Source organism: Melanotaenia boesemani, chromosome 12, assembly GCF_017639745.1.
Source record: "Melanotaenia boesemani isolate fMelBoe1 chromosome 12, fMelBoe1.pri, whole genome shotgun sequence".
NCBI classification, from domain to species: Eukaryota; Metazoa; Chordata; class Actinopteri; order Atheriniformes; family Melanotaeniidae; genus Melanotaenia; species Melanotaenia boesemani.
Genome location: NC_055693.1, coordinates 23,134,329 through 23,149,279, shown reverse-complemented (window position 1 = coordinate 23,149,279; position 14,951 = coordinate 23,134,329). Strand labels below are relative to the sequence as shown.

General features: G+C 41.3%; 1 protein-coding gene across 4 annotated transcripts in view; it reads right to left on the bottom strand.

Moving 5' to 3' along the window:
* Positions 1-2,113: 2,113 nt before the first annotated feature.
* The window catches only part of epha6 (eph receptor A6), a 196,422-nt gene continuing 183,584 nt past the window's right edge, over positions 2,114-14,951 (bottom strand). For 3 of the 4 annotated variants that reach the window (XM_042001122.1, XM_042001121.1, XM_042001124.1), the window contains 4 exons: positions 13,102-13,251; positions 9,996-10,189; positions 9,527-9,676; positions 2,114-4,281 (listed from right to left, as the gene is read on the bottom strand). In XM_042001122.1, the coding sequence (XP_041857056.1) occupies positions 4,107-4,281; positions 9,527-9,676; positions 9,996-10,189; positions 13,102-13,251 (669 nt within the window). In that variant the 3' untranslated portion in view covers positions 2,114-4,106. Of the gene's footprint in view, positions 4,284-9,526; positions 9,677-9,995; positions 10,190-13,101; positions 13,252-14,951 lie in introns of all 4 variants that reach the window. The other variant, XM_042001123.1, reaches the window with a different exon arrangement.

Sequence of the window (14,951 nt, the reverse complement as noted above, 5' to 3'; positions counted from 1 at the left end):
AACTAAAGTAGAGGAGGAGGGCAGCTCCCTCAGTTAGTGTAGCAAATCTAAAAATATCTAAAAATGATTGATCTAATTATTAGTTTAATCTTGATTTATTAGGTTAAACTTGAATTCTTAATTTTTATAATTGCATAACTTCTTACATGACAGATTTGGAGCTGCTCAATGATCCAACAGCTCCATCTTTTGGTTATTATTAACATGCAGAATTTAATGTCAATTTCCATGTTGAAAGAATAAGAGAAGTCATACAAATCTTATCAATAATTCATATAGACACCAAACTGAAGAGATAGAATTCAGTTTTTGAGATTCAGTTGTATCAAACTGGGTTGTGTTCACTGAAAGTGCCACCACAAGTCCTGCTGTAGCAGTGCAGCTCATCTGTTTTCCTGAATACAGATGAGTTGTATAAATTTAGGTGAAAACAGAAAACAACATAGATAAAAATAAATAAATTCATGGTCTTAGTATTGGATGGAGCATAACTCTCCATAAACTTCCTCATTCAGTGAGTATAGGGATATATGAATATACTAATGAGATCCGCCCACAACCCAATCTATTATCACTTTCTCAAAGTCTCCTCTGACTACAAAACTCACCCTGTTACGCTCATATTATAAAGAAAAAACGGCAATAAAATAAGGATCAGGGTTGCTAACTCACTCTGTGCCAGAATCATGGGCTTCCTGCAAAGGTCACTCCCAACTTTCTGTCCAGGAAAATGAGACAGTCAGCTGGACAACCTGGAAGTCTCTCCCTGGGATAGTTACTTCTCTTTTTGCTGAATAAGAGGTCCAACACTGTAAGCAAAACCCTTGAAATGCCTTTTTTCCCCACAAACTTCTGGTTTGTGCCCAGATGCTGAAAAAAATCTCAAGACTTTTTCTTTAGCATGAGTTATAAATGAGAGAGGAAGGGAATACATGCCCTCTTATACTCCTAATGTTTCCGTCTCTCAGGGAAGATGCCTCTCTCCATCACTTTGTCCTGGTCAGCCAGACTTGGTAGCTCTGGCAGCGTGTCGAGAAAAATTAAGTCTACAAGTGGTTGGTGCCTACAATGTGGAATAATCTGACTGGCATTTAATAAGTATGTGTTGCAGCCTTTATCATTTCATGGCTGTTTAGCTGTCATACAATAAAAGTGGCTGTGAATTTTGGTGGACCACTCTTACATATTTGTGGAGTCCAGGTGGCCACAGCAGTAAGCTAGATCTGTTAGTTAGCCCTGCTGTCTTGAAAGAAAACTCATGAGAAAAGAGAGAAAAATATATATGTATACATATGTATTTGCGGAGGGTTGAACCTGGGGGGCGGCGGCCTTTCTGTGTGGTGTTTGCATGTTCTCCCCGTGTATGCGTGAGTTCTCTCCGGGTTCTCCGGCTTCCTCCCACTGTCCAAAGACATGCATGTTAGGTTAACTGGTGACTCTAAATTCTCCCTGTGGAGTGAGTGTGTGAATGGTGGTTTGTCTACTGCAGTGTTGGCCCTGCGATGGACTGGTGACTTGTCTAGGGTGTACCCTGCCTATCACCTGTTAAATACTGGATAGGCTCTAGCTTACCCAGGACCCGTAATGGACTAAGTGGTAAAGAAATGAAACATATGTATACATATATATATATATATATACATATATATAGCATATACACTGCCGACCCCTGGTTGCAGACCCCTGTCCTAACTTGAGAGACTGATATCCCAGAAGTGTGCCTGATTTGAGTTATATGGTAATGAATATGTCATCCCTTCTTGTTTTAGCAGTGTAAATTGAACTAATGTGGATCATACTATAGATTTGTTTAAATCCATTTATAATTAGACTACAATGTATTGTATTAAAGTAAACAAAGTCTGTAAATGGGCCTGGAGTTGAATTTATGGTGAATTCTAAGTGAATTGGTATTATACAAATAAAGCTAAATTTATTTGAACAAAATTCATATGGGGCAAGTTAATGAGGTAAACATATTGAACTTTAGCACGCAGGGGATTTTACAATTTAAAACATTTTTCAAACTGACAGACATTTTTCCGATTGGGCTCTTTACTTTCCCATCTAAAAAAAAACACAACAAAATTAAATGAGCAGTCAACCACCAGAACTGTTCATCTTTATTTGCAAATAAATAGTCGCTGTAACTGCCTCTTACAGTGTGCAAGATCTACAACATCTCTTTGGAAATCATAGAAAAATAAAATACAAGAATTATAAGTATACTTGTACTTTGTACAAAAGAACGTTCTAACATTGCTCAGCAGTAGAACATGCTAAACAAACAGCATCTGATAATCTCAGTATTCTGCAGAGGGGTGTTGACTGTGGGTGTAAATGTGTGTAAATGTGTCTGTAATTGGGTGTGTACCTCTCCCACTCCTGAAAGGCCTAGATGCATTACTACACTGTGACTGAAAGGCAAAGATCTCCAGATCCAGTTGATATTAATCAGGTTGTGATAAGAACCACAGCTGCAAGCAAGTGGTTCCTCACATACGATTCAAACTGATGGCTAGGTCCTGCAACTGCACTGAAACTTATAAACTACTATAAAATGTTTCTGTCTAGCATGGTTGGCATACTGTAAGGCATTCTCTGTGTGTGTGGTTGCGAGTGTTTCTGTTACTGCTGTTGTCACAATGACTTGACACTGCTGTTTATGCTGATACCCTCTCTTCCTTTGCGACCACGTAAAACTACTAAAAACTACTTATGTTTTCCTGAACTTGCTTTAAGCTACTTCTATTGCCTCCATCTTGACTAACATGCTGCATTCGGCCCCCTTTACCATTTACTTAGAGAAAGAAGAAAAGTGGACCTTGGTGGCAAAAAGCTGACACCCATACATATACTGCAGATCAGAACCATATTAACTTCACACGATGCTTATGTACACTGGTTTCAAATACTGCCACAAATACCAGAACCTTCACACAACCACAATCTATGCACAAACTGATGTCAGATCCATCTGCAAATCTGTGAACTATCCTCTTCAAACATCATGGAAGAGCTGTGTCATCTAAGTGAAAACCACTTCCTGAAATCTGTGAGTCTGAGTGTGTGTCTGTGAGAGTGTGTAGGAGTGTGAGTCCAGGTTAAAAGAAATTATTAGGAAGAACCATATAAGTCCTTGTTAAGTCTCCAGTTAATGTAAAACATCTCCTATTTATAGCTAAACTCTGTGAACATTCATATATTAAGACAGTGGAGCTTGTGTACTTTTTTCAGGCAATGTTTAACATTCACAATCAAAAAGAAAACAATAAGGCTGATTACACAACTGGGAGTACAGTGGTTGCTAAAAACTGTAAGAAAGCAACTAATTCAGCTGTGCAAGCCCAACATCTGATAATATGAACCAGTGGATATCTCTCATTGCACAATTCCTCATCTCTCTGAGTTTCTGAGGTGACTGCATATTACTGTATTGCTGATTTTGATAAAAATTTTAAGTAAATAAAATACTTAAGGTCCAAATTTACTAGGGCTTTCACATACAGGACTGCACATATATTGATATTAGGTTATATTAATAATTATTAATTGTCTATACAGTTTAAAACATTCAATAAATCTCCCTAACTTGCTTCTTTCTTCAAGTATTAGTGTACCAGATTCTCTGGAGAGCGAGTAACTAAAGCAATCCAAATAAATCTTTATGATAAAGGATCAAACTCTAAAATGAAAAATATTGAGGGTATTTCTCTTTTCAAAGGACAAAACATATAGATTGCACACCCGATAGCAGCTACATGAGCACATAACTCGAGGCAAAATAAATAAATAAATAAAAATGATAAAGATTCAGTAGATTACATTTGCAAATCTACATTTCTAGATACTGTTGCTCCACACACAAAGTACTGTTGTTGCAACAAGGCATTACATTCCCCCAAGTGAGGGCCTGGGCCAGTCAGTAAAGTCTATCAGGCTGTAGTAGTCTGGTAGAACCAGGCATACGGTGTAAGGGGTGTATAGTAGAAAAAGTTTTATGGGATGTTTTGGAGATCTGGCAGGAGTCTGTTGGAGGAGTCTGTCCAGTCTCCTGCATGAGGGCTTAAGACTCAGGCACAGACTGTAGACTGTCATCGAAAGGTTTAGACTTCACTTCCATCTGCTCCATCTACCTGTCCATCCCAGGTTATGTTAAAGGGTGTCCTCATACATGGAAACCCTTCTCCTGTTCGTGCAGTAGCTGAAGGTGAAGGGTCTGTATGCTGCTGACGATCCGCCTCTGGTGGCCAATCAGCTCCACACCGATACGCCTCACATCTCTAGGCCGAGAGGGGGAACACAAAAACAAAAGCATACACAAAAAACACTTTAACTTCATATCAACAGATGTTTTATTTAAAGTATTTTTTAAAGTATAAAGTATCTTTTCATAGTGATCTCTTTGTCATTAATAATGTTACCTAAAAATGATCAATTAAAACTGTAAAACAACATTAAAATAGCTCATTAGCAAGCTAAGCTAACTTTGCTTGTTAGCATAAATGTGGAGCTAACGTTATGATGGCTTTTGTGCTAAAATGACTACAGCAGCAATGGGGAGTGCTGTTAATATACACTGTGGACTAAAATGCAGCCTGAGGCTACATACAAAACAGAGACAGAACCCATTTCATTTAAAAAAAAAAAAAAAAAAGTTTTCCACAGTGACAGAATTTTTCAACAAATGTGTGTCCACATAAAAACTGTGATAAAACCGTTGCCAGGGTTTGTGCATGCCAGTTAATGGAGAGGTGGGGCTTTGGTATTGTTATTTAGGAATTTGTATGGGTTGTTAATGAGGAAATGAAACAGTAGTATTTTCATAATAATTAATTTGGGACCCCAAAATGCCAGTTCCAAGTGTGCAAAAGCTCCAAACAAAAGAAAACTTTTTTTTTTTTTTTTTTTTTTTTTTTTTAACTTGTCCTGTCCAGCATCATAGCAAGGAAAATGATAATCTGGTTTGTTCGTGCTGAACAAATTTGCTCTGCCAAGCGGAGGCCTATGGGTAAGGCTCCTCTTGATAATGTGATTAATTAATTAATTTATTTATCATTTATGAATCACAGAATCTATGTAATCTTGCTGGACCTGACGGGAGGGGACAGAAAAAGATGGAAAATAGCAAAAAGAGCAAAAGGGAAAGAAGAAAGGAGACAAAAAGATCACAGACAGAAGGCAACGACCCTTCAATCCACACCATCACCAGACAACAAACAACAAACTGTTACACCTGTACATGAACACACCAGAAAATTTACTACAACTTTTACAAAGGCAGAAACATACACACAGAAAAAAACTAGTCATTAAGAGTTTTTTTTAAATAATAACCAAATCAAAAAGACATAACAGCGACCAGATACTAACTCACAGGAAAAATAATAATAATAAAAAAAGATCACTTAGTATTAAAACCCACTGGACAACTCAGTGACTGTGTCAGCATGCAGAGCATGAGAAACAAGGAGTGATCAGTGATGAAGAGTGGTGAGTGAGATCATGCAAATGCGACCACGCCTCCACGGAGGCCAGAGGCAGACCAGGGCCAGAGGCCCAGGCCCCCAGCAGCAGACCCGGAGCACCAACCCAAGCCACCCCACCACGAAGATGACTCCAGCCCCACCCGAAGGGCGGCAGAGGAGAGCCCCAGCAAGAGCCCCCCACGGTCCCGGGGCACAGGTCCCAGTGGGCCAAGATCAGCAGCCGCCGGCCCCGCCAGGGACCGGCTACCCAGGGCAGTCCAAGCGAAGGGCCCAGGGCCCCAGAGGCGGCTGCCCCACCCCCCAAAGGCAGAGGGCCTGCAACATGCCTAGGAGGACCAGGCCCCCCCGAGACAGCCACCCGGCACAGGCCAGCACACACCCCGATGTTCCAGCCGCACACCCTGGGAACCAGGGTGCTGTCGGCCCCCTCCCCCCACTCCCCACCTGCACCCTATATAACCCCACACTCACGCCGCACCCACAATCACTCACCACCACACAGTCACGCCACACACAACCCACCCACCATGCCCCGTGGGGGACACCCCAGGTGGACCAGAGGACAGCGAGCCCCAAGCACCCCCTCTTGACCCAACATCCACAGAGCCAGCAGCCCACCAGCGCAGCCACCCCAGGACCTGGCCCCGGGGCAACCACCTCTCCCCACCCACCCCCGGCCACACACAGGGGGAACAGGGGTGTGAGAGGTCCCCAGTACCCTCTCCCTCCCCGCTCCTGACTGTTTAGGTGGTGTGTGTTGTGTGCAATTAAAATTGAGGGGCAGTGACCGCAATGAGCTGGGAGCCGGGCCACCCAAGTGGCCCCGCCCGACATGCACCGCATGCCATGCCCCCCAGGTGTTGTTTGTGTGTTGTGTTTCTTGTGTTTTGGTGTCTTGGTGCAATTAAAACTGAGAGGCGAGTCGCCACGGGGTGCATCCAAGGTGACCACTGAATGGTCTCCTCCGTTCCACCCCGCATGGCTCCACGCCTCCCAACTCCCTACGTGTGTGTGTGTGTGTGTGAGACAGCGAGAGCGGGAAGTAAGAGGGTTCCGGGGATGCACGTCCAGAAGGAAGTTTAGTGGCATTAGGCACCCCCGCTCCCCAGGAGGCCCCCCAGGGCAAGACAGGCCAGGAGAGGCCGCCCCCCATGACCGGGCCACTCAGGGACCACAGCCAGTGAGCAGTGAGCCGCCACCAACCCTAGAAAGTACCCACCCTCCCACACCCCTAACGGGGAATGAGAGGATGGGGACAGCGGCAGACCCACAGCCCACCACCCCCAGGCCTGCCCAGGCAGCACATCCGGGCAGGCCCAGACCCCCGGCACACACGGACCCCACTGCCCCGGAGGGAGGAGGACCACCCCCAGGCACCAGAGCCCAGAACCCCAGTCCAGCCCGCCCCGGAAAAAGCCCGGCCCAGGACTGACGCCCACCAACCCAGGCGCCACCAGTGGCCTCACCCCCCGCCACGAGGCAACTCCAACCGCTGGCCCCCACGGCCCCCAATGAGGCCAGACCCAGAGCCACCCCCACTGCAGAGCAGCCCGGTCCTGCACCACGGGCAACCACAAAGAACCCGCAACCACCAGTCACTCCCGGCCATTTCCCAAACCCCCATAGCAACGAGGTCACAGTCCTCCACCTACACTAAGTGATGGAACTAAGCACAGGGGACCAGACGGAATGAGATTCAGCTAAATAGTTCTTTGAGGAGGCAGACATTGTCTCACTACTGATGTGGTCAACTAAGAGATTCCTAAACTGCTGAATACACAGATTATTTTTGTTTTTCCAGTTCACAAGGATAGTTTTCTTTGCAATGCATAATGCTGTGCGTATCATGTGTGCAGAGTTAATTGCCATATTAATGTCACCCAAGTCACCTAGTAGACATAGTGCGGGGATTGTAGGAATATTACATTTAAACCATGTTGACATGTCCACACATACCTGAAGCCAGAATCTGCGGACAGGTGTGCAGGACCACAAGGCATGGAGATAGTGTCAGGTGTGTTTTCATTGCAGTGTGTGCAGATGTTTGATTGTGACAGACCCATCCTGAACATCCTTTGTCCTGTATAATGAGTTCTATGCAGAATTTTGAATTGTATTAGTTGCATATTTGAATTCTTAGTCATTTTAAAGGTGATTAAACATATTTGTGAACATTTATCTTTATTTAAGTTACTGGATAAGTCACCCTCCCATTTTGAAGTTGGAAGACAGATTGAGTCTTCTAGTTTGGATAATAGTCTATATGTTTTTGATAATAGCTTTGGGGCATTCAGATTCATGAATTCTGCCACCCTAATAGGTAGCTGTAAGTTTAATTGATTAATGGTATATTTTTTACATATAATAGATTTAAGCTGGTGATATTCTAAAAATGTTTTGCTACTGATTCCATATTGTGAAGTGAGAATATTAAATGACAAGAAGTTTCCATTTTCTATTATATGTTCTCTTTTATTCCTTTATTTTTCCATTGAGTGAAATTAATCAGCTTTTTATTTTGCAGGATGTCAGGGTTGTTCCAGAGGGGTGTAAACTTACATGGAAAAAGTGAGGATTTGGTTATTTTTAGAAAATCCCACCAAGCCACTAAAGAGGAACTGATATTGATGCTTTTAAAACACTTATGTGTTTTGATGGTGGAGCTGATGAATGGCAGGTCAGAGATAAACAGATCCTCACACAATGCTTGCTCTAAATCTAACCATGATTCATCCAGGCTGCTAGGTTTAAGCCATTTGGAGATATACTGCAGCTTGTTAGCTAAGAAAACATGATTAAAGTTGGGTAGCTCCAATCCGCCTCTATCTTTAGTCTGTTGTAAAGTTTTTAGACTGATACGTGATGGCTTATTTTTCCATAAAAATTTTGATATATGTGAGTCCAGTGACTTAAACCAGCTGGAGGATGGTTTAGTGGGTATCATTGAAAACCATCATTTTAACTGTGGCAACCCTCCCCATGAGTGATATGGGTAAGTGCCTCCACCGTGAGAGATCATCCTCTATTGCTTTAAGTAGCTGGACATAATTTAGCTCTGTTAGTTCTGATAACCTGGAGGAAAAGTAATACGTCATCAGCATAAAGACTTATCTTGTGTTCTATATTTTTGGCATGGATTCCTTTAATCTCTTTATTTTGTCTTATGGCAGCAGCTAGGGGTTCAATAAAAATAGCAAAGAGTGATGGAGAAAGCGGGCAGCCCTGTCTGGTGCCTCTCTGCAAACAGAAGCTTGGAGAGGTTTGATCACTGGTCTTCACACATGCATTTGGGTTGTTATATAATATTTTTATCCAATCTATGAAAGATGACCCAAACCCAAATTTGTTTAACGTTGCAAATAAAAATTTCCAGTTTACTTGGTCGAATGTTTTTTCTGTGTCTAAAGAAATGACTGTGGATTCCAGGAAAGTAGAGTAGAATAATCTATGATGTTAATTAATCTACGCATGTTAGTAGAGGAATGTCTACCTTTAATAAAGCCTGTTTGGTCAGGATGTATTATTAGAGGGGTTATTTTTTCTATTCTTCTGGCCAAAGCTTTGCTAATTATTTTGAGATCGACATTTATTAATGAAATTGGACGGTAACTGGATGGAAGTGTCGGGTCTTTACCTGGTTTTAATAGTAGAGTAATATTGGCTAGGTTCATATTTGAAGGTATTTTTTGTTTTTCCCTTATTTCTAATATCATATTGTAGAAAGTGGGTGCCAGCATTGTCCAGAATTCTTTGTAGAATTATGCTGGGTAACCATCTGGACCTGGAGCTTTATTGTTGGGCATATGCTGGAGAGCTTCTTGGAGTGCACCCACAAAAGAAAACTTTAGTGGGTGCACTTAAACTCATCATCTGTGCATGGACATGGCCTAAGAAAACCCCACTCCTGTTATGCTACCATAGCTCACCCTTGTTTGTTCACACAAACCAAACAAGGGCCCTCTATGAGTATCTCTTTGAAAGCTTCTTCTTGGTTTTTCTGTGATTTATTAAAGGTTATGTTTAGAACCTTCACTCACTCAATACTCATGCTTGCCACAGAATCCAATGTGTTGAAGCCTGCTGTCATGAAATTGCCCTTGTATTGACTCATCTTGATGGAGTCCAGCCAATCGCCGACAGAGATAAACATTGGGTAGTCCATCTCCTCCCCCGGAGATTCTGGTAGACTAATTTGGGGGGGGGGGGGGGGGGGGGGGTCGGAAAAACAAACATAGAAAGACAGTTAATGTCAGTTATCTGGGTGACATACTTGAAGATAGTCTCAGGTGTAGGAGTAACAGCATTTATTAGCTTTGAAGCAAGATAATTTTATCTTTGCCTGGATTCAGAGGAGCTGTGATGGTACAGCTCGGCATTGTTGTACCTCAGATAACTCACATTCTCATCTGAGAGAAGAGTATGCCTAAAAAGACTTTTCCTATACATCAATTTAAGTGAGTGCCTAAACTGCTTTTAAGTTTTTACAGAAACTCTTGAGAGGCGTACCTCTGGAGGTCTTCTACCAGTGGCAGCAGGCTGCTGGGGTTTCGAATGAGTTTGTCCAAGAAGGAAACAACATCTGTGAATTTTGGTCGATGATTCCTCTCCTTCTGCCAGCAGTGTAGCATCAGTTGGTGCAGGGCCACAGGGCAACCCATCGGTGCAGGTAGCCGATAGCCCTCCTCAATAGACAGAATCACCTGGAGATATAGATGTGGTATAGATAGTTACCCACTCTCCAGAGAATCTGGTACACTAATACTTGAAGAAACAAGCCTATTCTGTAATAATGAATTCAGCATAAAAATTAGTATGTTTTGCTGAAAAGTTAGAGATTCCTCTGCATTTTTTTTATGTCTGCATGATCTTGCACTTTGCAGCACACCAAAACAAGCTTTTTGACATTTTCGGTAATTGCATGTGAGGACTGAGGATCTAGGTGCCAGTTACAGAATATATATAGTGCAGTGAGTTGCCATTATTTTTCTACTTGACATTTAGATAGCAAAGAGAGACAGTTAAAGTTTTACAATATATTTTTATTAGACATTTTATTTACCTTCACATTTATCTAAGCCATCACACAGTGTCTTTTCTTGAGTCTCTCAAACTGCATTATCAATTATTTTCCACATGAAGCAGCATGCCAGTGTAAATCCCTTTGTGATTTCAGAAGATAGCATGCATTAGCCTCCATACTGAATCTTTCTAATTCTCTATGGGGTAGTGGAGTATCTGCATGTATCTTTGCGGGGAACAGTGGTAAGTGGCTGACCAGGATGAGATAGTGTTAGGCTGGTTTTGTGGCTTGGCTGGCCTTTTGCCTTGGAAAGCACTTCTAAGCAATTCCCAAACAGCACAAATCCTTGCAAAACCCTGGGACCTCAGTGAATGTGTGTGTGTAGGGCGTCTGCGTATTGATGTGTAAGGGGTTGAAGGGATTACCGTGGAGCTTTCACACTCAGCGGAGAGAAGGATGGTTCTGCTTCCACCATGGTCCCTCCAATCCCTGACCACAGCCCAGGGATCAGCGGGTTGCTCAGCCACACTGAATCCCCAGCTTTAAAACTCCCCTTCATCTGGAGCAAAGTCCTCTGAACCTTTGACCTTTTCTGTGGCTTTCTATTCGGTCTTACTCATATTTTTTCATCCTTTTGCGAGTCTTTCTGTTCCTAACCTCCTTTCTCTCAGAGGTGGGTGTTTTAAAGTGAGTAAACACTCACAGAGCAGGTTATAGAGCAACAACTTTCACAGATATAATGGAAAGCAAACTCTGGATTTACTTATGAGAGCAGGTGGCAATCTAAGAAGCAAACATTGCTGAGGTGTTGACGGAACACATCTCAGGAATAGCACCTTTGAGCAAGTCACATATTGCTACTGAATAGTTTATTAAAAGATATCTTCACAACCAGTAGTGCTACAATGTTCACAGAATAGCTAATGAACTAATGCTGTTATATCCAATCGTCTTTTATCTTGTCTTTTAGATCTCTCTCTCAAACTTTGTTCTTAAACCGTTTCAGTTAAAGAGACAAGAACTAGAAGGAATACTTTTAATTCTATGAAAAGAAGAGTGGCATCATCTGTTTGTGCTGTGTGTTGCGCGCTTGGGTGTGTGTGTGTGTGTGTGTGTGAATGTGTGTGATTTCAAATGTAAAGTAGATAGCATTTGCATTATTCTACTCTTAGATTTTTAATATATGTTTTTACACTGTAAAGCACTTTGTATTGCATGACAATGTATGAAAAGGGCTATACAAATAAAGTTTGAATTGAATTGAATTGAATCAAACAATACAGTCAGGAACTATTTTTGCTGGATAAAGTATGTTTATTTTTATACAAACACAGCTAACTTGTGAGCTTATGTAATAAACTCATCGACCACTTTATTAAGTACACCTGTTCAATTGTTTGTTGATACAAATAGCTAATCACCCAATCACATGACAGCAACTTGATGCATTAAGTCATATAGACATGGTCAAGACAACCTACTGGAGCTCAAACAGGGCTCCACAATGGGGAAGAAAGGGGATTTAAGTAACTCTGAACCTGGCATGGTTTTTGGTGCCAGATGGGCTAATCTGAGTGTTTCAGAAACTGCTGATCTACTGGGATTTTCAAACACAACCATCCTTCAGGATTTACCCTGTGAAAGGCCTGAAAAAGAGAAAAAAATCCAGTGAGAAGGAGTTGTCTGAACAAAAATAGCTTGTCGATGTCAGAGGTCAGAGGAGAATGAGCAGACTCGTTGGAGATGTTCGAAAGGCAACAGTAACTCAAATAACCACTGGTTCCAACCAAAGCATGCAGAATGCCATCTCTGAAAACAACATGCCCATCCTTGAAGCTGATAGGCTGCGGCAACAGAAGACCACACTGGGTGCCACTCGTTTCCGCTAGGAACAGGAAACCAATGCTACAATTCACACACACTCACTAAAAGGGGACAATTTCAGTCTCCATTTCAGCTGTCCCAGTCAGATTTTAGGGTCAGAAATTGTCGTAAACAACATGAAAGCATGGATCCATCCCGACTTGTATCAACAGTTCAAGATGGTGGTTGTAACACAATAGTGTGGGGTATTTTCTTGGCACACTTTGGGTCTCTGAGGATTTTCTTAACTCCACAGCCTACCAGTGTATTGTTGCTGACTATGTCCATCCCTTCATGACCACAGTGGACCATGTTCTAAAGGCTACTTTCAGCAGGAAGTACACTATGTCACAAAGCTCAAATCATCCCAAACTGTTGTTTTGGTCATAATGAGTTCACTATACTCCAATGGCCTCCACGGTCACCAAATATCACTCAATAGAGCAACTTTGGGATGCAGTGGAATGGGAGATTCTCATTGTGGAGCAAAATCTCTGAGCATGTTTTCCAACACCTTGTTGAAGAATTACAGCAGTTATGCCAGAGAAAGAGGGTCCAACCTGGTCCTAGCAAAGTGTAATAAAGTGGTCAGTGAGTGTACTAAAATTCCTTTGGTAAGTTTTCTTAAAAGATTCTGAGTTGATGGAGGGGTGTCTCTAAACTCTAAAGAATGTTTTGCCAACCTGTTTATTTTGTTCTAATATGGAATGATTACAGCATAATACTTACATCTTGATTGGACATCTCCCAGTATGGCCGTTCTCCATATGACATGACCTCCCACATGACTATACCGTAGCTCCATGCGTCACTGGCTGAGGAAAATTTCCTGTATGCGATGGCCTCAGGAGCTGTCCAACGGATTGGGATCTTACCACCCTGTTTACACACAAAACATTAAAATGAAGGCAACAGACATTAGATAAATGCTCATGATAATGTTAAAGTCTCAAAGGGAAATCTAATGTTGTCAGTTCAGACTATTAAAACAGTCACACACCTTTTGGGTCTTTAAGCTTTTTGCTTCAGCATATCCATTTCTGGAGTGAAGACTTATTTGGAGATCTCATCTTCTCTGAGTCTTTTATATATATATATATATATATATATATATATATATATATATATATCCTTTTACTAATAATGGCCAAATTGCAATAATTTAAAGAGACAGTGTTACTCAGCGTTTCGTTAGAGCTGGGGATTTCTTTAAAACATACTCCAGACACTAATGATGTTGCTAGACTTTTTCATGTGTTTTTACCAAGCCTGACTTATTTTTGAACCTCTAAACTTTGAGAACATAGTGTGGAAACAACCTTAATTCATAAACCTGTTTCCACAGGCGTGTAGACAAGTAAAAGTGCTCAAGCACAGTGTCTGAAAACAAAAATGTTAAATGTCAAAGAACTTATGGAAGCAATTTTATCTAACATATTGGGGTTATATGTCAGGCCAGTTAAAACAAACAACAAACCCCACTACTTTAGTAATACAGCTGTAACAAGCGCATTATATTCAGAGTATCCTGAGTTTATTGCCTTCCATTTTCTCTTCACTACCTCCCCTTTCAAGTTCTGAGTCATAAACACACAATTACCCTCACACAATAAACCCAATACAAACCAGGAATTAGAAGTCACCATGTGCCCAGACAGATACACACAACACAATATTAGCAGATACATTTTCAAGGTTTAACTTGAGCAGTTTACATGTGCTGTACAGCAAGTCCAAGCAGATCAATGCATCGGCTTGTTTATGCCACAAGTGGGTAATCTTTTAGCACTTGTCTTTTTATGAAAAATTTAATTTCAAATGATTTTCCACAATGAAATTTGGAAACTTGTCTGAGAGTTACGGTGACGTGATATAACAGAAGGTGCTGGCAGAGAGAAGTCCATGTGGGAAGCGAGCTTTGAAGTGACACAAAGCATCAGTTTGTTGCGATATTGTGATAAAGGGAGGATCAACCATGAAGCAGCTGTTGAGGTGTATCTGGTAAGCAGATGTCTGTATATTGAATTTTTCTTGCTGGTCCTTTACAGTTGCCTTTCACAGTTTAGAACTTACAATCTCTTCTTCTAATGAGGTTCTCATCTAAAACCAGAACCAGACAACAATCAGACACAAAAAGCAAATAACACCAAATTTATAAAAAGAATAGAAAAAAAACCCTGAGAACCTTATATAATGTAATAGAATTAAAGAAATATTTGAATAAATCTATATTTCTGACATTTCATGATAGTATAAAACACAATTAACAGTAGCTGGAGACAAAAATGTTAAGAGGCTTGAAGGCATCTTAACAATAAGTAAATAATATATTTAAATTCAGTTTGTTATAAATTACATTTCACCTTGCAAAGATTAATCCAGCTTAATCATTAGAAGGCAACAACAAGGAAAGACAGTAAAACGCCTATTTAATGCTTTCTTCAGATGCATGGATCAGGCTTGGACAACAAACATAAAAAAGCCCTATTAGGCCTATACATACATGAGGCTCCAATCAGCAGCACATCTTTAAGCTTTTTCAATGTTTATTTTAAGAGATGGTAACTGCTGACACTGTT